This window comes from Juglans regia, chromosome 8, assembly GCF_001411555.2.
Source record: "Juglans regia cultivar Chandler chromosome 8, Walnut 2.0, whole genome shotgun sequence".
In the NCBI taxonomy this organism is placed as follows: Eukaryota; Viridiplantae; Streptophyta; class Magnoliopsida; order Fagales; family Juglandaceae; genus Juglans; species Juglans regia.
Genome location: NC_049908.1, coordinates 12,478,858 through 12,501,744, shown reverse-complemented (window position 1 = coordinate 12,501,744; position 22,887 = coordinate 12,478,858). Strand labels below are relative to the sequence as shown.

Below are 22,887 nucleotides of genomic sequence, written 5' to 3'. Positions count from 1 at the left end.
GTATATTTTAAATAGTTTTATAAATAAAAGTTTTAAATAAAAAATTATTTAAAGTATAATATTATTAATATATCAATTAATATGAATAAAGTATAAATTAAGATGAAAATGAACACATATTTATGCTTGAGAGGAGTAGTTGGAACTTGGCAACACCACCTGGTCTGTCCCACCTCTTCCCCATCCCCCTAAGATATACACAAGTTGAAACCCTATTTGACTGCCAAGTGTCATCTATAAGACTTCTTACTCTAAAAACAAACCAAAAGCTACCCACCAAACCGTCCTTAAGACCTGCCTTATTTATTTACATCTGCATAACAAACACTGAACAAAGCACCAAGCAGAGAGGCAGAGTCCTTGAGCACAACTCTGCAAGACTGCACTTTTTTCTGCCCTTTTTCATGCTCTCATCCAGCAAAGATCCTTTCTGTTTTTGGGTCTTGAAAGACTCCTACTAGTCTACAATGCTCCAACTCCTCAATGGCAAGTTCCGCCGCCTCTTCTGCCGCTTCCGGTTGCTCAACCCCAGCCACCCCAAGCCCAAAATTTTGGTCAAAAGTTTCCGGAAAACGAGCTCCGAAGCTCAACCTGATGCAAAACACGAATTAAGCCTTAGTGGGTCGGCCTCGGTTTATCCTAATGGCGAATTGGGTGGTCAGAAATCAGAGAAACCGATACGGATAGCCACTTTTAATGCTGCCCTGTTCTCCATGGCACCTGCAGTTTCTAAGACCGAGAATGAAAAGGGAGATACAATGATGGCCAGCCGGGTTTTGGACATGAATTTACGATCAAACTCAGCGAATGACCGTCCCAAAAGTATACTGAAGAAGTCTCCCCTGTATCCCAATTCCACGAATGGGACAGACAGTCATTCAAATCAACAGAAGTCTGGGAAATCCAAGTTAAGGGTATCGATAAATTTGCCCGATAACGAGATTTCCCTGTTGCGGAGTAGACACCTGAGTTTCCATGAGAGGGGGCGTTCTTCTTCTTCTTCTTCTTCTGCTGCAGAATCAAGTAGTTCAAAAAGCAGAATTTTGAGAGGAGAAGCTCCTTCAAAATCCACTGTGAGATTCCCCAAAAGTATGGTAAATGATGAGGGCTATGGAAGCCATAGCCATAGGACCGTGCTTGAAGTTCTGAGAGAGTTGGATGCTGATATATTGGCTCTGCAAGATGTGAAGGCAGAAGAAGAAAAGGCCATGAACCCTCTCTCTGATTTGGCTGCAGCTTTAGGAATGAACTATGCGTTTGCCGAGAGCTGGGCGCCGGAATACGGCAACGCCATCTTGTCGAGGTGGCCGATTAAGCGGTGGAAAGCAGAGAAGATCTTTGACGATTCTGATTTCAGGTAAAAGAGTAATATTATTTTCTCTCGCAATATTTCTTCATTGAATCCATTTTCATGGAATTCTAATTATATTAAATTTTATTTTAATTTAAAATTTTAAAATAAGTAATAATTTTATATAATATTAAAGTAGAGAATTTTAATTTTATATTTTATTTTATTTAATTAAATATTTTATATATTAAATATTTTTTTAAATTTAATATAAAAAAATAAAAAATAAAATAAAAAATAAAAAATATCTTTAAATACCTTACAAACGAAAGTGGTTGCATTTTGTTTAGATTGATGTACTTTGCATTCTGACTTTGATTGCTTGTTCCCAATGGATGCCTTTGACATCATTCCTAAATTTCTTTTTATAGCTATCGATAATTCCAAATCTCTAATAACTTTTAAAATTGTTTAGGTGACCATTCAGAGGCAATACTTTATTGAGTAATAATGTGTGTACGGATATATATTATTTCTATAATTTTTTAATCAATTTTCTTGTATTTTATTGATTATTTTATTTTTATCATCACAATAAATCTACTTGAATTTTTTAAAATTAATATTTTAAAAAATAAGTTTAAAGACTAAAGATTTCCTACTATGGATGATTAGTAATCTCATAGTAATTATTGATTTTATTATTTGTCTCTTTGGCCTGCTCACCACTTAAATTTTCTATTATTTTATTTTTATTTTTCAATAAAAAAAGAAAAAAAGACTATTCATCTTACTGTTGCTTATCCGTTTGGCTTATACATCAATTTTAAGATTTTATGTTATATTAATTAAAAATTTAACATATAATATATATAATATAAATAAATCATATAAAAAATTATTTATATGAACCGATTCGGTCCAGATTAAAAAAAAAAACCAAAACCGGAATGGACCGATTTGGAATAGGTTTTGAAAAAATAAAATGGGTACCGGACCGAATACACCAGTCTGATCCGGTTCGGACTGATTTACTGATTTTTATTTTCAACCCTAATAGATATCACAACTCAACTTTAATTTCCCAAAGGTATGTTATTATCTTGGAACTATAAGATTATAAAGTTGATAAGAAGTAACAATTGTTGAAGATGTGGTTTAGAGGAGGTTTGAATAGTGTGTTAAGATGAGATAAGATGAAATTAAATTTGAAAGTTGAATAAAATATTGTTAAAATATTATTTTTATTTTGAGATTTGAAAAAGTTGAATTGTTTATTGTATTTTATATAAAAATTTGATAAATATGTAATGATTAGATGAAATGAAATAAGAGCATTTTTTTTATCCAAACCTCCCCTTAATCTTTGCAACAACATTTTTTTTTCCTCTTTGTTGAGAAAATCTGATTTTTCCAAAATAAACTCCATCAGTGGAATGAAGGTACATTTACTATTAAATATACTTCACCCATAAAAAAATTACAAATTAACCAAACAAAAAAAATTTATAAAATTGATCGTAGTTTGATATAGTACGATTTTTAAATTCTTTTTATTATAAAGTAGATTTAATATCTCACATCAAACTACGTCGGTTTGTAAGTTTATTAATCTCTTATTTTTTTTAAAATGCAGCATTTTCTGAATATTTTAATTTATTTTTATTGCTTTGCAAAAGCATCACCACCACCACATAAAGTGACCTCTCAATAGTCTATGGATCCCGTTATTATATGTACTTATTACTGATAGCAGAATTAATTGTTAAGGGAAAAGAAAAGAAAGTGATACCAAAGGGGGAACAAGTAATAAGAGTTTCTTTAGAAATTCTAGTACTTAAAAATTAAACAAGCAACCATAATATTGGATAAAAGAAATGCTTGGTCCATAAAAATAACATAAAAGCTATTTTTTAAATTGACGTATCTTGATATAATATGCACTACTTCAATATTCTTTTTATTATAAAGTAGATTAGCATATCATATCAAATCACGTCATTTTATAAGTTTATTTTTTTTCTCCGTCGATCTTGCAATTAGGTGACACCCTTTATGTTTTCTGGACATAGGAATGTTTTGAAGGCCACGATTGATGTACCCCATATGGGAGAAGTCAACTTCAGCTGCACCCTCCTTGATCATCTTGATGAGAACTGGCGGATGAAGCAGATAAATGCTATAATCCAGGCTAGCGATGAACCTCACATTTTGGCAGGAGGTCTCAATTCACTTGATGAAACAGATTACTCCCCAGAAAGATGGACTGATATCGTAAAGGTAAAAGTAGCAGTCTGATTGATTAAAATTCATGTCCAATACATTGTTAAGAACATCATGGCTGAATGTCATGAATACTATAACCTATATATATATATATATATATATATAATTGTACAAGAGAAATGATATTATTTGTCGTAGATTTTGTCATCTTCAGTCACACTAGCGGATGCGACGTATTTTAAATACATTATAAGAAACCACTTAATCATGTGTTGTTTGCATTGCAGTACCATAGATTGTGTAAAACCATGTATGATGTTAAGAGTATTCAACAATATCTCTACAGGAACCCTAACTAATACAACAGTTTTTACTCATCCATGAATTCATGTGTTGTAGTATTATGAGGAGATTGGAAAGCCAAGACCAAAGGTCGAAGTGATGAGATTTTTGAAGAGTAAACAGTATACAGATGCAAAGGACTTTGCAGGGGAATGTGAGCCAGTCGTCATGATTGCCAAAGGCCAAAGTAACATCTCTTATCACCTAATATTTCGAATAATGTTATTCCTCATCTCAAATATTTTCATCTCGAATCACGCTTGTTAATATGAGTGGCCGGGCGGTTGCGTATGTCAACTGAACCACTTAAAATATACCACATAACGAGTGTGATTCGGGATGATAAAATTTAGAATTTTAGGCCTAAGTTTCGAATCAAATATCATCATTCATGATCACTCTCATTAATCCCATTGATGAGTTATGGTTTGATGTGCAGGTGTGCAGGGAACATGCAAGTACGGAACTCGGGTTGATTATGTATTGGCATCCCAGAATTCACCATACAAGTTTGTTCCTGGATCATATACAGTGTTTTCATCCAAAGGGACTTCTGATCATCACATTGTCAAAGTTGATTTAGTGAAAGAAATCAGCACCATTAAAGAAAATGTGATCACCAGAAAGCAGCAACAACCAAAGCAGAAATTTGTAAAGATAACAAAGTCTTCTTCATCAAATGGCATATGGAGAACACATACACTGAGAGAGAGATACTAATTAGTGTTAATATGGTTAATTTCTGTAGATGGGTTTTGGACCTGCTTTCTTCTACTTATAATATATGCTTTGTAAATCATTTAAAACTGTACTTTTGTATGTAGATATAATATATATATATATATATATATATATATATATAAGGACAGAGATAAGGTTTGGGTGGTATAACATTTTTTTGTTCTTTCTTAAAATGTTTGCGAGAGAGAGAAAAATTATATGCATCAGACATTATTTACTTTCACACTTCACACTTATAGCTTTTTGTTTTTCATGGGATATGTATATGTTTTTCATAGGGTGTGGGGTGTGGAGTAGTGAATAGTGGCTGATAAAAAGAATTTTTCTAGAAATAACAACGATAAGATACCTTTATCCACTCCGTATTTACTTAATCCACACCTCACACCTATAGTTTTTTTTTTCATAGGGTGTGTAAGTGTTTTACATAGAATGTGGGGTGTGGAGTAATGAATAGTAACTGATGAAAAGAATTTTTAGTAAAAGATTTTTTAGTAAATAATTAAATCGTTGGAAGTTGGAACCCTTTCTATAAGAACTTTGCATTTCATGAAGAACTTTTCAATTTCAATTTCAGTTTCAATGTTTAATATGTTAAAACGAGCTGTCAAGAAAAGCATGAAAAATCTAGACTGAGTGGTTTGAAAGTTGAATGAACCAAGTCATGTTTGGAAGTGATGAAGGGCCAGGCTTGTCCTTCACATCCATTGCAAATGTTTTGTAAATTTGATAACCTCTAATTAATTATATTCTTCTATATTGGATATATGTGTATTCTTTGGCTAATTGATTGCTTCGAGGTTGTTTTATTTTTTATGAGTTCTCCTTCAACACATCGTTAATGCCTAGAGGGTGGTTAGGTAAGATTTATTAAAGGAAAATAATTTGTATAGTCTAGAATATGCAAGTTTCGTATACTTCTTTTGAAAAAAATGAATAAATTTGAGACCTATATAAAAAAATTTATTTTGTAATAATAGATCTCATTTTTTTAAAAAGTAGTGTGTGAGATATGCACATTTGATAACTATATCTAACGTTACTCTTTTTTATAAAGTAACAGTTTCGTTTGTTTTCACAATTACTTTCAGCTCATCTAATCTAATTATTACAACTTTTTCAGATTTCCACACAAAATAAAATAAATAATTTAATTTTTTCAAATCTCAAATAAAAATAATATTAAAAATAATATATTTTAATAATATTTTATTTAACTTGTAGTTTTAATTTTAACTCATCTGTAAAAACAAACGAGACCTAAATTAATTTTCAAGTGGCTTAAAATCCTGTGTCTAAAATGTCTTCTTTGAAAATTTCTATATTTCGTGTCTAATTTTTTTTTTTTAAGATATTTTTTCTACCATCTACCATCAAAAGTCAAGAAAACAAAATTCAAGAAGCTCATTTTCTTAGCAACTTTTATGCAATATTATCAAGTGTAGTGAGATAACTAACGTCTAAATACTTTTTTCTCAAGCTTCAATTTTCTCTTTAATTTCTTTTAAAATTAAATTAAATTTGTAAACCCTTTAGTTACGTAAGACTACTAATTTGAAAAAAAAACTTAGTAATTTAATTAACTATACTATTTTTTCATCCAATATTTTTAATTAAAGAAACTTTGTGATTTAATTAAATAAATTCTTTCTTATTCCATAAATTTAATTTGATAGCATATATTGTTTAATTTCACTTGATAAGAAAAAAATTGAAGAGTGGATGCCATGACAATGTAATAAGGTAGTAGGTGATGTGACTTCATATTTCATATTCTGTTTTTTTCTATTCTTTTCATTTTACTGTAGAAGAATCGATATATTCTTTCACTTGATCCCGACTACTCCAATGTTGAAAACAAAAAGGCCCTAAAAATACCTAAATTCAAGGGCAAAAAGCCAAAATCCTTGAACATTTCCACCCACCCCATGACTTGTTTAAGCTGCGTTAATGGCTGCTTGGATCTGTTCCAGAGTTCTGCCCTTTGTCTCAGGTACCACTGTGACCACAAACACTATAGCCAGTGCATTGATTGCGCCATAAAGAATAAAGGTACCTGAAAACAAGTGATACAAGAAGTCAAAGTGGTGGTAAGTGTTTTCTGGGTTCTTCTTGTTAGGCTATAAGGTTAAGGTTAGTGAATTTAATTATTGAACTTATTCTTTAGCATTCTTTTAATTTGTGGGTTTAAATTCTCTCCTAATAATTAAATTGCTAGTACTATTTAGTCGAGTTCTTGAGGTGGAAACTGAAGGGTTTTTCTGTTCTTCAAATATCCAACAAAGGAGAGGAAAGGTTTGTTTCATTGAAAGTAAAGGAAAGGTTGAGAAACCAAAGAGTTTATATCACAGGAGATGAAAAGTTTTGTTTTTTTTTTTCCAGCAAGTGGACTTAGTGGAGGGTAAAAGTTGAAAAACTGAAAGATTTTCTTACACAAAAGAATGAATAAATAATAAAATTTATAAAAATAAAGAAGACATTATTTTGGTTTTTATATAGGTAATAGATGTTAGACATTTATTAGTTGAAATGAGAATAAGAAAGATAAAGAAGAAATGGACAAAAAGAAAGAAAAGAAAATGAGAAGAAGCTTTACCATAGGAGCTCCAGCTCATGAGAAAGTTGAAAGTGTAGGAACATAGCCATGCTCCAAACCAGTTGACTAGGGTAGCAAGGCTTCCACCCCTCCCTTTAATATTGATAGGAAAAATCTGCAACAAAAAGCATTTTTCATATCGGTGGCATGACCAAGTCTTAGTTAACAATGGTATTAATCTTGCCGATCGATGCTAATTACCTCTGACATCACAACCCAAGGAACTGCACCCATTCCTGCAGAAAAGGATCCTATGTACAGCTGACATCAATGAATAATTGTTAAACAACACAAGGGGGAAAGAAAAGAAAAGAAAAGATTGAACTGATAATCTTTTGCTGATACCAATCTGAGTGCATAAACTGATTTAGAAGAGCAGTTGATGTTACCAGTATGCCAGTTACAGCGAGTATTGGGACTGCCTGTAGCGCCAACTCATGAGCCTGGGGCACAAAACAATGTTTGCTATTTATAAACCCCATGTGCAAACACACCACTTATTTTGAGACCCATTTCAGTTATAAAAATAAGTCAAAACACAAACATCTTTTATGATGCTAACTGATGCAACAGTCTTTCACATCAATGATGTGTTCGGCGCGTCAATAAGGCCTGTTTTGGATAGTAAGCTGAGATAAGATGGAAATTGAAAGTTAAATAAAATATTGTTAGAATATTATTTTTGTTTTGGGATTTGAAAAAGTCGAATTTTTTTATTGTATTTTGTTTGGGAGTTTGGGAAAGTTTGAGATGAGATGAGTTGAGATTGTTTTACTATCCAAACCAGGCCTAAGTGGATTTGCAAATATAATTTCTCTTATGAGAACACAGAGAGGAAGCTTTTGAGGTTGACAGTTTAACAATTACCTTCATATAGAATGCAATTGCTGCTAGCATGCAGCCAAGGACCAGCCCTGAAGCAGAAACCTGAAGTGAAACCAAAAAAATAATAAATAATAAAACAAGAAATATAAACTCACAGAAACCTCTATACTTGAATGAGGATTCATATGAGGAGATTATCAGCTGATGATGTTTGCACAAACAACTTACCAATAAGAGGGGTTTCCTTCCAGCTCTATCTATGAAAGCTGCTCCAAGACCAGTAACCACAACCTGCAGAAAGGAAATCATGTAGAGATATTTCCATTAGAAAAGAGATATCACAGATTTACAAGGAACTGGTGAAATTGAGATAGAATTGGTAACCTGTAGACATGCATAGGTTATAGTTCCAATGCTTGAAGAAAAGCCTGGGAGATCTCAAATACTGTAGTTAGATTGTAATTATAGAACTAGTTCACATTTCAATTATCTGCTTAAAATTGTTATATTTAGTTTAATATGATGAAAGAGATGCAAATAGAGGGAAGAATGTTGTCAAAATGGTAAGATTTTCCCATGTTGGGGATTCTACCAAGAGTTTTGCATCCTTATCCTTGTCAAAGGAAATCTTCATGGATGTCTCGTACCTGCTGACTCAAAAATTTCTCCAGTGTAAAAGCAGATTCCATTGATTCCTCCAAATTGTTGACATACCATCAACCCAACTCCTATCTGTCCATGGTTGATATAAAGATAACTTAGAGAATGGATCGTTCCAGAAAGAGTTAATTGAAAAGTGAAGATACAGGAACAAACACCGAGGAGTAGAATCTGTTTAGAGAGAGAAACACTTACAATCACTGAGCGCGAGTATCTTTTTTGAAACAATTCCAGATATGTGGGTTTTGGGAGTAGTTCGAGAGTTGCAATATAATCCTGTCAGGCATGATATCATTCTGTGAATGCTTTGATTTATTGTCGTTGTGGATTGCAATGTATATTTCAGAAATCAGAAATTAGAACCTGAATTTCAGCTGCCTCCTGAGATATATCAACATCCTTGCCACGAAGTTTCTGAAGTGCAGCTTCAAACTCTTTTTCACGCCCTGTCTTTGCCTAAATTATATTGGGGGTCATTTTCTATGTGTGCATTCTTTTCAAGATTATATCATTTGAGAAAAGCTCATGAAAAATTAATAGTATTTTCCCGTCTATTTCTTTGTGTATATACAAAGTATATAAATGTTTTATGAATTCATGTACTTCTTCATATATGAACTTCTTTCATCAATATTCTTACCAACCATCTGGGAGACTCTGGAATAAGAAAGAGACCCAAAAGTAGAACAACGATGGGAATGAGACCTGCAAGTACCTCACAAGTGAGCTCTCTCTGTCATACTATCCCTCATTTGTATGTGTCTTCTAAGATATATCACAATATTATTTGTTGCAAGGATTATTCCAATCTCACTGTCCTTTTTGCAATATAACTTAGTGTGACCGAGCAACAAAATCTCACCTGTTAATGCTAAAGCCCTCCATGTTAGTATTGTCCCAATAATGAAGGAAACAGACACTCCAGCACAGATCATGAACTGTGGATTAAGGGGACAAGTATCAGAAACCATCATCCCACATTTTATCAGAAAGGTCTGCATTAAGCTTTTGCTGTTGCATACTCAAGAAAAAAAATCTTACTTCAGCATAAAATATAAATAGCTTCAGAAGTTAAAGCATTGTTAAATAAGGTGCTCCTCCAATTGATTCAAGTGTACATATTTACCTGATTTATAGTTGTCAGTGCACCTCGAAGATCCTTGGGTGCAATTTCAGCTATGAAAACCGGTACCTTATCGTGCATAGTGTCAAAGTTAGTAGCTGTATGCACTGGATGATTCATAATAGGGTATGTCACCAAAAGGTAAGGTGTAAACTCTTATAGCAATAGCTTGAATTAAACTGTGAGAAAGAGAAATAGACATGCACCACATAGGAAAAGAGTCCCATTCCATATCCTGTAGCCAGCCTGCCAATGTCCAATGCTAAAGCCCCCTTTTTGTAATAATCAAGATGCAGAAAGGATGATCAATTCACGTTTCTGGTGAGATTTTTTTTCTTTGTAGATAAAAGCACAAATGACTGCAAGGAGTAAACTATACAAACCTCAGCAAAGTATATAGCAAGCCACCCTGCAGTGCAGACAGCAGCAGATACTCTCATTGCCTGCATAGATTCCGCAATAGATATGTTGCTACATGGTAAGTATGCAGGACATCTGCAGAATCAACATGTTTGCCCTTTGCTTACCCCTTTTCGACCAACAAAATCAGCAATGGGCCCGCTTGTTATTGCACCGATCATTGCCCCAATGGTCAAAATGGAGCCAAAGACTGAATACTGCATTAGTACACACACATTGATTCAAGATTTGCTATATTTTGCTTAGGCATATGTATAACTAAAAGATGAGGTCAAGGCATCAAACTTGTATAACTAGCTAGAGTAAGTGCTCTATTCAGTAGCCTACCTCAGCTAAAGACAGACTGAGATCTTCCCTTATAGCACTCTGAGTAGGTGAGGAATAACCTGCCTGAAAACCAAAAGCGTCAAAGAACAGAAGAATACAGAACATTTGTCATTGTCAACAAAGTTGTACACTAAATGAAGTTCGGGATTGGAAGCTGATCCCTCGAAAACCGATGTAGTTTAAAGCTTAATTGAAAACTAAGCACTTATTCAGGCTTGGTGGGAAAACGACTGAAAAGGAAAAAAAACACAAAAACAAAAACAGAACAAGCACTTACGCAGGCTCCAAATTCATAAGAACCACAAACTGCAACAAATGTGCTGAAGTAGATCATCCAGTGATGCCCTTGGCTGCTTTTCTGAGATGATCCATCTTCTCCATGAGCTAGATTCTTCTCGCCCTGCATAAGCGGCTCTCTTGTCTGTTCCTGCACACTACTCTCTACATCCTCTTTGATAGCCATGTCTTCTTCTAGCTAGTCTATCTGTATCTTTATAAAACTCTCTCTATAAATAGCAAAAAGAAGAAGATATAAACAGATGGACTTAGAACCAAGGAAGTGTATATTAGAAGAAGCTAGGGGAGATGATACACCTATGGATATAGTACCAAATGCTGTAAGCAGAGAAAATTCTCAGCAACTGTGACTTTTTTCAAGTTTTCTGACCTTACCTCCAGTTCCTTTTTCCTCTCAGTATCTTCTTGAGTTCATTTCCTGTAACACAACCAAGTAGGCACTTCTTGTATTCAATTTGAACTTTGCTTTCTCAATTTTCTGTTAAATTTATGTGGACATGGGCATTTGGCGTTATAGAAATATCTTTGTCGTTTCATGCAAATTGACTGAGAAAACATGGGTGGCTTCGACTTCCACATGGACACGGCAAAACTGAAGTGAAGTGACATTAAACTTACTATTATTTTTTAAATAAGGGAACTTCAGCAGCTTCTTGGGAACATTTTCGTCTTTGCTATCTTTGGAAATAGATGTATTCTAGTTTTGAAAATGGCTTTTGGGATTGCTGGCAGGAGGTTTTTGCAAATAACCCTTGCACTCATCCAAGGAAAAAGGAGAATGATTGAGACGAAAATGATCAGCTTGAATTGCTTTGTAAGACTAGGAAAAAGAGAAGTAAAATGGTGAAAGAAACTTCATATAGACCGTGGTATATGGACTTCCATTTGTTGAGGAATAATCTCACATTGTTTGTGGATAAGGTCTTGGGCATGTTTATAAGGAATGAACAATCATTTCTTATTGAACATGAATTAGGCTCATGAATCATTTACCTCCTATTTGTATATGAAACTGTTTTGTGGTCCAGTTGGGGGCTTACAAGAATATTTTAATTCTTCTGGTTATGGTTGTATTATGCTTAACCAATCACGCTAGCTGGAGTTGTCATTTAACTCCAAAAGGAAGACCCCCGATTTGATTTCGACAGAAATGTTACTGGTAATGCTCTTTCATAATGTAATGACGAATCATAGTTAGAAAGCAGTGATAATTAGTGGAACCCAGATTAAATAAAGCACAAGTTCCAGCTAACCAAGAGCTTGGAGCAACTACCATTCCTTAATGGGAGGAAACTTGAACTTTGATTGTTAGTTTGAAGCAGTTCCTTCTCATCTCTTTGTACATGAGCAAACAAAAAAGAACAAAAAGGTTCCCTTCTGAAGTAATGTCACCTGTCATTTTCCAGGAAAATAGATCAAGGTTTGGTAAACAGTACCAAAAGGCCTGCATCTTCACCTTATTTTAAGTTTTTAACCAATAGTTTTCAGTTTTATGATGCTTTTCCTGTGAAAGAAGTTCCTGCTTCTTAAGGGGTGCAAATTACAGGCATACAGAAGGCATGCATGTCATGAGAGATTGGGCACTCGCGAGAATATTCACACAGATCATCAATGAGATCAGGTCCATTTATTTATCTCAGAAGTTAAAAAAAATATGAAGAGGTATATTTTATTATTTATTTCATATATCTCTTTTACGTGTTGATCACTCTCCCTTAATAAATAGGCTTAATATGTAAAATATCTAATTTTTAATTATTAGGGAGAAGCGTAGAGTTAGGATTCAACATTTTTACTATGATAGTATATGAAATCATCACTTATCTTAAAAACTTAAACTGATATAAAAAAATAGATTTTATTATTTATTTTATATTTTAATAATCAGAATGACTCCACTTTGATCTGTTTTAGGAAGACATCCATACTATATTCCAAGCTTTTATCATTTTATTATTTTGATAGAGATAACATGTCGAAACAGTTGGCATCGTCTGTAGGACCCAGAGAACAACTTCTTGTGGTCCCCAACAAAAGGTTGAATGGTGAAAAATTGAAAATTATAAAATATAAACGTTCTTGTCATTATCAAGATGTCTCTACCTAACCTCCAAACCACAAATTAGAGCCAACTTTTCACAAAACCTCCAACTGCATGCCAGAGAATCCCTTAAGTCGACAGTTCTCAGCACCATGGTGACATGATGATCTAGCTGATCTGAATGCTTCTATCTCAGCCCGATGTGAGGAATTTGAGGACTCAAAAGATCTGCGAAAGTTGGGGGATCAAGACGATGAGGCACTTTCCACACACCCATAGAAATGTTGAACCAAAACCATCCAGAAACACACTCAAACACAAGATAGAGACAATATGTAAGTGGTTCGGCAACTTGCCTACGTCCATTGTAGCGAAAACAATATATTTCAAAATTTCTTCAAAATATACAAACTCTAACAAAAACTATCTCTATACTGCATTCTTTGTATTTCCACACACTCATTTCGTTTACAACTGATCTCCTTTTATAGGATAAAGCTCAGGGGACAAACTAATCTACAGCCACCGCCATTGACAATTTGAGGCACTTGTTGGGAGATATTTCTGATATTTTGGAGACACCATAAATGCTTGAGGACAAGCTTAATTTATGGGGCAGCTATACAAGACAATTTCACATTCATATTCACACGTTGGGTTGATATTTAACAATCACCCCCCCCATCCATGTGTGTCATATTTAAGCTGCTGCAAACTGATGCTTCCTTCAAATGATTTCACCCCCTCGTTGAAATACTCATTATATCTGCCATGAGAGATTTCCACTATCAAATGCGCTCTAAGGCACCAATGCACCTGAAGGTGCTCAGCAGTGTGAGATATTGATTAATTCCAAACAGTGTTGGAATTTGATCCCTGTGACGACTTTCGTCAACATATCTGCTGGATTGTCTTCAGTGCCAATCTTCTGAAGTAGAATGTCCCCTTCATCTAATATCTCACGTATGAAGTGAAAGCGGACATCTATATGCTTTGTTCGAGAATGATACACTTGGTTCTTGGCCAGATGAATTGCACTCTGACTGTCACAGTAAACGGTAACCTCTTGCTGTTTAAAGCCCAAATCTGTTACCAGTCCTTGTAACCAAATGGCTTCTTTCACGGCTTCTGTTACAGCCATGTATTCAGCCTCTGTTGAGGATAGTGCAATTGTAGACTGCAAGATAGATCGCCAACTAACTGGTCCTCCAGCCATAGTGAACACATATCCAGTTGTCGATCGTCGTTTGTCAAGATCACCAGCATAGTCTGAGTCAACATATCCAGTTACTAGACTATCTTCATTCTTCTCAAACTTTAAACCAAGATCTACGGTCCCTAGAATGTACCGTAGAATCCATTTAGCCGCATGCCAATGTGTCTTTCCAGGATTATGCATATATCGGCTGACTAAACTGACGGCCTGAGAGATATCAGGTCGTGTACACACCATGGCATACATTAAGCTTCCTACAACACTTGCATACGGGACATTTTTCATATAGTCCCGCTCTTCATCACTTTTAGGAGACTGCAATGCACTAAGTTTGAAATATGGGGCCATTGGAGTACTTACAGGTTTCGTCTTCAAGTTCATGTTGAAACGTTGTAGTACTCTCTCAAGATACTGCTTCTGAGTGAGGTGAACTGTGCTTTTCACCCTATCTCTATTAATCTCCATCCCCAATATTCTTCGTGCTTCTCCTAGATCTTTCATTTCAAATTCTTGACTCAATTGAGTTTTCAATCGATCTATCTCCACATTGCTTTTACATGCAATCAACATGTCATCTACATATAAAAGCAAATATATGAAAGATCCATTTGCAAGTTGTTTGAAATACACACAGTGATCGTATTGGCAACGAGTGTATTTCAAGTCAATCATGAAGTGGTCGAAGCGTTTGTACCACTGCCGAGGTGACTGCTTCAACCCATAGAGAGATTTCATCAGTTTGCAAACCCATTTTTCTTTACCAGCTTCTTTAAAACCTTCTGGTTGGGACATATAAATCTCCTCCTCCAGATCACCATGTAAGAAAGCTGTCTTTACGTCAAGCTGGGCTAACTCAAGATCATGTTGTGCAACCAAAGCTAGCAATATCCGAATGGATGAGTGTTTTACAACAGGAGAGAATACTTCACTATAGTCAATTCCCTCTATCTGAGCGTAGCCCTTGGCTACCAATCTAGCTTTGAATCGCACACCACTTTTAGCAGCTTGATCATCTTTCTGATTAAAAACCCACTTGCAACCAATTGACTTCTTTCCATTTGGAAGCGGCACAAGCTCCCATGTCTGGTTCTTATGAAGAGACTGCATCTCCTCGCTCATTGCACTTTTCCATTCAGCCTGTTCACTAGACTGTATGGATTCTTTGTAAGTGGTTGGGATTTGATCTCCTTCAGCTGGCAGTGCATACGTCACAAAGTCTGCAAAACGTGCTGGTAAACGTGTCTCTCTTCTCGGCCTGTTTGTTGCAATCGATTCAGGTTGGCTTGGAGATATAGTGACTGGGCTATCAACTTCAAGTTGTCCATGCTCTCCATTAGCGACTCCTGATTCTTTTGGCGTAATAAACTTCACCTTCTGCGACTCATAAGATACTTCGCTATCATGGCTGCCTTCATGGGAGTCTTTATGCTCATGTGACTTGAGCATCTCAGACTCGTTGAATGTAACATCTCTACTGATTATTACCTTCTTTGACTCTATGCACCAGAGTCTATACCCTTTTACACCAATACTAAAGCCTAAGAATTTTGCTTTCTTAGCTCTAGGATCAAGCTTACTTTCTTTAGCATGATAGTAAGCTGGGCATCCAAAAATATGTAAAGAGTCATAATCAGTAGCATGTGTACCTTTCCACATTTCAATGGGTGTCTTCCCGCCATTGGCAGCTGCGGGTAATCGGTTGATGAGGTGGCATGCATACGTCACAGCTTCAGCCCAAAATTGTTTACTGAATCCAGCATCCAGTAACATGCACCGTACTTTCTCTAGTAAAGTACGATTCATTCGTTCTGCCACACCGTTTTGTTGCGGTGTTCCTCGTACAGTGAAGTGTCTTACAATTCCCTCTTTTCGGCATACTTCCATGAAGGGGTCTAGAGTGTATTCACCTCCATTATCAGATCTAAGCCTTTTGATCTTCCTCCCGGTTTGAGTCTCGATCATTTTCTTCCAATCAAGGAAGATCTTCAACACTTCATCTTTATGCTTCATCGTGTACACCCATACACGACGAGAATAATCATCAACAAATGTTACAAACCAATGTTTACCTCCTAAAGATGCATTTTTGGTAGGTCCCCAAACATCGGAGTGCACATAGTCAAGTATCCCCTGTGTACTATGAACTGCGGTTCCGAACTTGATCCGCGTCTGCTTCCCTAATACACAGTTTTCACAGAAAGACAATTTGCCAATCTTGGCACCTTTGAGTAAACCTTGCTTTACAAGTGTTTGCAAAGCTTTTTCTCCGGCGTGTCCCATACGTATGTGCCAAAGTCTGGTGGTGTCATCATCAGTCTCATCTAGCTTCTCACAGACTGTGGAAGCTCTTCCACTAACAGTACTTCCTTGCAAGAAGTATAGATTTCCTCGCTTTAAGCCCTTCATAGTCACCTGAATTCCCATTACCACCTTGAGAATTCCATCTTCTATGGTGATTCTGAATCCCTTTGAATCCAGAGTTCCAAGTGAGATAAGATTCTTCCGCAAGTCTGGAACGTATCGAACTTCTGTTAATGTCCTGACAGTTCCATCATGCAGCTTCAGGCGGATGCTACCTATTCCCTGAGTCTTACAAGCATTATTGTTGCCCATAAGTACTGCTCCATCACTCTTTGTGAAGTCAGTAAACCAGTCCCGATTGGGACACATGTGATAGGTACACCCAGAATCTATTATCCATTCATCAGAATGACAAATGAATGATAGACCTGTCAAGGCAAGATCTGCATCTTCATCTCTGTTGGCGACATTGGCTGTGGAGGGTTGGATCTTCTGTTGCCCCTTTAGCTTGGGACAATCCTTCTTCCAATGCCTCTTTTTGTGACAGAAGGCACATTCATCTTTGGCGAGTCCTTTTCCGACTGATGAACCACGTGATGTGGCCCGTGTTCTCGATTGAGAATCCTTCTTCTTTCCTGGATACTTCGACTTTGGTCTCCCTCTTGCTATAAAGGCTTCATTTGATGTATTTAGCTGTACCTCCTTATCTTTTCTACGGTACTCATTATTTATCAAAACACTAGATACATCGTTAAAACTAATCTTTTCCTTCCCATACAAAAGTGTGGTAATCAAATGCTCATATGTATCAGGCAAGGAATTTAATAAAAGTAAAGCCTTGTCTTCATCTTGGATTTCTACATCCAAGTTTTACAAATCAGCAAGTATATGATTGAAACTATTGAAATGATCAGACATAGACATACCTTCTCGAAATTGGAACCTGAAGAGCTCTTCTTCAAGTATAAGCGACTCTCAATACTTTTTGTCAAGTATTTTTCTTCCAATTTCCGCCAAAGTTCACTTGCTTTTGTCTCTCTCATGACAAAATACTTTTGATCTTTGGCAAGGCACAAACGGATTGTACCACAAGCTTGTCGGTTAAGCTTGTCCCAATCCCTTTCCGTCATGTCCTCCGATTTATCCTCTAGCGTAATATCCAACTCTTGTTGGATCAAAACGTCCATGACTTCACATTGCCACATACCAAAGTTATTAGTTCCATCGAACTTCTCAACTTCAAATTTGGCATTTGACACCATGGATCTACGCCCAAAGCTACTAGCATTTCCAGAGTTCCTATTACCTGTAATTTCTCCTTCTGATTCCATCTGAAAAATTACTTACTTCTGTAAAATGAATTTCAAAATTTCAACCGTACGGATGAGTCCGGAATGATCCAAATAGTTGGAAACCACTATTGGATCGTTGAAATCGGACTCCGAATGGCTTAAAACAAGCCAAAAACAGATCTGAAATTTTGAACGGTCCAGATCGAACCGGAACAGCAGGTGGAGCGCGTGGAGCGCGTGGCGAGAGTGGGGGAGCGTGGGGAGCGTGTAACTCACGCGTCGTCTTCCTCTGGAGCGCGTGGGGGTGCGTGAGAGAGTGTAACTCGCGCGTCTTTATCCTCTGGCGCGAGTGGAGGCGCGTGGGCGCGTGTGATGCACTCGTCTTCAACCTCTGGCGCGAGTGGGGGCGCGTGGGCGCGTGTAATGCACTCGTCTTCAACCTCTGGACGACCGTTGGCGCGTGAATCGCACCTTCCGACCTTCTAGGAGCGCGTGTGAGCTGCTCCGGCCTCCGTTGTTGATTCCGTTTGCAGCAGCGTGTTCGTCTTCTCAAGACGAACCTCCTGGTGTGATCAAAAGTTGATTTGGATAAACTTAAATTTTCTGGATAGCACAAAACCGAAGCTCTGATACCAATTGTTGAACCAAAACCATCCAGAAACACACTCAAACACAAGATAGAGACAATATGTAAGTGGTTCGGCAACTTGCCTACGTCCACTGTAGCGAAAAAAATATATTTCGAAATTTCTTCAAAATATACAAACTCTAACAAAAACTATCTCTACACTGCATTCTTTGTATTTCCACACACTCATTTCGTTTACAACTTATCTCCTTTTATAGGAGAAAGCTCAGGGGACAAACTAATCTACAGCCACCGCCATTCACAATTTGAGGCACTTGTTGGGAGATATTTCTGATATTTTGGAGACACCATAAATGCTTGAGGACAAGCTTAATTTATGGGGCAGCTATACAAGACAATTTCACATTCATATTCACACGTTGGGTTGATATTTAACAAGAAAGATAAAATTTGGAGGTTGTAATTGTCAGCAATTGTATGTGTCAGTGTTGTAAAGCTTTCTTGGCTGTCTCCCATTACTTGAGAATTATTTTCAAATAACATCCAAAATACTGGTGCAGATTGATCATGCTAAATGCCGAGGAGTTCTTTTTTTTCCTTTTGTATGTTTGTGTCCATGGATTCCAAATTACTAGTTCATGGAAACTTCACATGATCAAGTAGTGTCAAGAAGACAGATGAGACCGCAACACCAAAATATATGATCACTACAACAAAATTTGGTTTTTGGGACGATTTTTGTTTGAAATGAAATAAAAATCGTCTCAAAAAATGAAGATAAATGGGATTGTTATGAAAATGGGGCTTATGGATCCTTGGTTATAGATTAATTAAAGAAGTTATTTCCTAAAAAAGTGAGATTGACTAGTTATATTCCTTTTATGAGTGAGACCTAGTGAACAATTTTATGATCCCCACATATAATATACAAATATAAAAGATATTATATAAATATAAAAGATAGACAAGATCTAGCCTGCCCATAAATTAATAAAAAAAAAAGACAAGATCAATGAAGGTTGCACAAGAAATTGAGAATCAGATCCACTGCATGCATGCAAGATAAACTATGGTCAGCAGTCTCGTGTTTGCCAAACTCACGTTCTACATAACTCGATCAAAATGCATGTGATTCCGAGATATATATATGGTATGTGCTATGTGGAGTTGAATCTGCATCTCTGTCTTTGCTCTTGGTTCTGTGCAAAGTATTAAAAAGGAAAAAGAAAAAAAAAAAGGCACACGCAAATTAGCTTATTCAACATATTTTTCTTGGGTGTGTCGCCGGATTCTCGCTAGTTCATTTTAATTTTTTATATTAATTTTTTAATATTTAAAAAAAATTAATAATATTATTAAATAATACTTTTTTAATTATTAAATAAAAAAAAATTTAAAAAAAATTAGAGCAGAAGCTCCCAACAAGATCCCAACATTTTCCATTTTACCTTGTTTAATACCAAGCAGATGGTCATTCAAGACATAAATTCTCCGTTTTTCATGTATATAAAGCAGTTCATTGAATGCCACTCCCAACAACCAGCCCTACATGCACCTATGTCTAAATTGCCTGCAATTAGGTATGACATTTTGGTTGCAGGGAACCTTATTCCATCTCTAAAGCATTCAACAGTTTTTTAAAAGATTCCCTTATCAAGAAATAAATTTAACATTTTAATTGGAAGGAAAAGTAAAGATAGGACTCAAATTTAAAACCAGACTCTCATATCATATTAAATAATTAATTATTCAAAAACTTATAAATATAAAATTAAAATTATATTTTCAAACATAAGATTTATAGCAAGCAGTGCTGACCCTTCTACTAACTAGCAAAGGTTATCATGCATGCTGGAAAACATAATAATTTTGGATTCTCAAGCTTAAACTTCTTTGAAGATTTCTTCGAAACCAACAATTTTTATCAATATGATTACTTCTTTTATAAATTTCACATTTTTGTCAAGTGAGACTTCACGTTTCGACTTCTCTTGAAGTTACTCATTCATCTTCGTCTTCCATTTCTCCATTTTTCTTTTCCACGACTTCCACCTCTAGAAGACTCACTTTTGAATGAGTATCTTTGTCTAAGGGGGATCTCTTGTCTAACATATGGAAGATGCACTTCTCATTGAAGAAAGAGGGAAAAGCCTCCAAAACATAGACACTACATGAGCAAGAAGAGAAGACTCGTGGGTCTACCGACCAAGCCATCTAAGACCTTCAATCTTTAATGTTTTTCATTAATTGGCACTCAAAATGAGTCCACGACAATATTACACTTATCCAACATTAACCCAACTACATAAACATGCAAGAAAATGACTTAAATGAACATAATAACAATGACATTAATTAATTTTAAGCGACCCCTTGAACATATCCCCATTGCCTCCTATGCCCATTATAGATTCCCTTGAGAAATTCTTGGTTCCTTAAGACTTTCAAATATGAACCTAAAAAAAGTAGTACTCTCAAGGATGTAATCCAGCCCATAACCCAAATCCATCTCAATTTCATCATGCTTTCCACTATTCTTCATGGTCATGTTCAAGCCCTCATTTCTTTGTCTTTTTCTTCCTCTTCGCAACAAATAACAAACCACACCCATCATGATCAAAACCCCGACACCGCAACCAATCGAGACAACCCAAATCTTTACCTTCCTAGATGACTTTTGAACTTGAGAACATGAAAACCAGATAGGAGAGTCACTTGGCATTTACTTTAACGGTTGGATCGTACCGATTAGTCAACGTCGCCATGTAAATCGAGGGGTAGGGGTGCAGTCGGAAACATTGCCAAGAGAGATACCAACCGGGTACAAGGCCTGCTGGTTTGAGAGGTTGGTGGTGTAGGTGGCGTAAGGAGAGTTGCACTCGAGGGATTGGTTGCAAGTGGAGACATCGTCATCTAGGGTCCATCGAGGGACTACAATGTTGGAGTGGGCCCTGGTGGTGTTGTGCATGCAACCTTGGGAATTCTTGTTAGTTTGGAAGCAAGAGGAAGAGCGAAGTTGAAGTTTGGAAGGAAATCATCGATGAGGGCTTGTTAGGCGAACCAGAATGACTTGGACAAGTTTTATCCCACCAGAAATTCTAAATGGATACCTTACATCACACCTCCACCTCACCAAGATGCGATTTTTTTTTGCTATTTAAACACACACATATTTAAGTATTAAGATAGAATGACAAATCACATATTGGTTAGGTGGAGATATGTGGTGTAAGGCTTACTTGTAGAATAACTCTTGTCCTGCAAGTTGGTGATTAGTGGCGGAATCAGAACTTTTTGGCAGGGGCAGCTTTTCTAATGTATCACACGTTTATGTAAAATAAAAGGGACAAATCTTAATTTTAATTTCACAAAATATTATAAAAACATAACTATATATAAAAATCAAATCTCAATAATTTGCTCTATACATGCATAGATAAAATTATAAAAATACAACTTAACATCTGTTTCAGATTTCTGATAATAATGTTTCATGAATATATATATATATATATACATATATATTCATTCATTCATTATTATTTCTCAAACGAAATATTTGGAATTTGTTTTATTCATAAAAAATATCAAGTGATTTTTGATAAGCCTATCTTTCGTCCTAGTATGTAAATTAGCTTATCAAGTTTAATGTAAAAAAATATAATTATTTTAGTATCACATTAAGCATATAATACTACAATTAGGATTTTAAATAAATTTTCTCTTGCTCCATAAAGTCTAGGGGATAAAATTTTTCAATTGTTTTTAATATAGATCATCAAATTTAAATAACTTTCTTGAATTTATTTCACTTTGAATTCCATATTAAGAAACCTAATATTTAGTAGTAAAAGACTTTGGGACACAAATTAATTAAGGTTTTATTTTTTCATAAACTATAGGAGGGGCCACATCATAGGAAATAAATAACATATGGAAATTATAAAACGTTTTGGGACTGTAGGAAAAAAAATTAAGAGGCATTTATTGGTATATAGAAGTTTTAGAAAATTTTGGAGAGTATAAGGGAATTATAATTTTTTTTTTTTTTGGGGGGGGGGGATTTATTATTTATATATATAATTATGAAAAAAATTAGGAGATATATTGGGGTTAACGTGGTTCCGCCACTGTTGATGATGGACAGAGGAATTTCAAATGTATAAACGATGCCCACTTGGTCTTTATTTATAGACCACAAGCACTGGTTTGTAAGGACAATCATTGGCAATTGCCATAACCGTTTGACTCAATCAAATAATTGTCTCTTGACACTTTCTCAACCAACACCCCCAGTGGGAACCATCATCATGAGAGGATGAAAACCCAAGAGGTACACCGCTTGGTGTGTGATCACACCCCTCAAATCTACATTTCCCACAAGAACACACAACAGTGGTGATAAATCCAGTTGAGTATTTTACCTTAGTACCAATATAAGTTTTCCACAACTCAACTCTCATATACAATTCTTGCAAATTGGCGTCAGAGCATAACACGCATTTACGTGTGCACATTTTTATCATTATCTTATCTGAACGGACCATTTATAATATGTTCTCCCACTAATCACATATTAAGGGTGACTTCATTTCGCTAA

General features: G+C 35.6%; 2 protein-coding genes across 5 annotated transcripts; one reads left to right on the top strand and one right to left on the bottom strand.

The window, feature by feature from the left end:
• The first annotated feature begins 172 nt into the window (after positions 1-172).
• LOC108994499 lies at positions 173-4,707 on the top strand. Its single transcript, XM_018969735.2, has 4 exons — positions 173-1,357; positions 3,364-3,571; positions 3,917-4,046; positions 4,299-4,707. The coding sequence occupies exons 1-4, from the start codon at positions 468-470 to the stop codon at positions 4,577-4,579; spliced, it is 1,509 nt and encodes a 502-aa protein (XP_018825280.1). The 5' UTR covers positions 173-467; the 3' UTR covers positions 4,580-4,707.
• A 1,621-nt stretch (positions 4,708-6,328) lies between these two features.
• On the bottom strand, positions 6,329-11,326 carry LOC108994500 (sugar transporter ERD6-like 7). Of its 4 annotated transcripts, none has more exons than XM_018969737.2 (19): positions 11,224-11,326; positions 10,829-11,057; positions 10,552-10,614; positions 10,332-10,421; positions 10,188-10,247; positions 10,011-10,076; positions 9,808-9,873; positions 9,544-9,619; positions 9,322-9,386; positions 9,045-9,137; positions 8,877-8,957; positions 8,669-8,753; positions 8,406-8,449; positions 8,250-8,312; positions 8,064-8,123; positions 7,586-7,639; positions 7,398-7,457; positions 7,197-7,311; positions 6,329-6,656 (listed from the first exon to the last, which is right to left on the bottom strand). In XM_018969737.2, the coding sequence occupies exons 2-19, from the start codon at positions 11,012-11,014 to the stop codon at positions 6,538-6,540; spliced, it is 1,446 nt and encodes a 481-aa protein (XP_018825282.1). In that variant the 5' UTR covers positions 11,015-11,057; positions 11,224-11,326; the 3' UTR covers positions 6,329-6,537. The 4 variants fall into 4 exon arrangements, with proteins under 4 accessions (XP_018825282.1, XP_018825283.1, XP_018825281.1 ...); XM_018969738.2 differs by having other exon boundaries at positions 11,219-11,303; XM_018969736.2 differs by having other exon boundaries at positions 11,146-11,300.
• Positions 11,327-22,887: the final 11,561 nt, after the last annotated feature.

Coding starts and splice junctions, on each gene's coding strand:
- LOC108994500 (XM_018969737.2), bottom strand. CDS start 11,014: ATGGCTATCAAAGAGGATGTAGAGAGTAGTGTGCAGGAACAGACAAGA. Junction 9,620..9,807: donor CACTGACAACTATAAATCAG/GTAAATATGTAC, acceptor CTTAATCCACAG/TTCATGATCTGTGCTGGAGT. Junction 8,124..8,249: donor GAAGGAAACCCCTCTTATTG/GTAAGTTGTTTG, acceptor GTTTCACTTCAG/GTTTCTGCTTCAGGGCTGGT.
- LOC108994499 (XM_018969735.2), top strand. CDS start 468: ATGCTCCAACTCCTCAATGGCAAGTTCCGCCGCCTCTTCTGCCGCTTC. Junction 1,358..3,363: donor TTTGACGATTCTGATTTCAG/GTAAAAGAGTAA, acceptor TTCTGGACATAG/GAATGTTTTGAAGGCCACGA. Junction 3,572..3,916: donor GATGGACTGATATCGTAAAG/GTAAAAGTAGCA, acceptor CATGTGTTGTAG/TATTATGAGGAGATTGGAAA.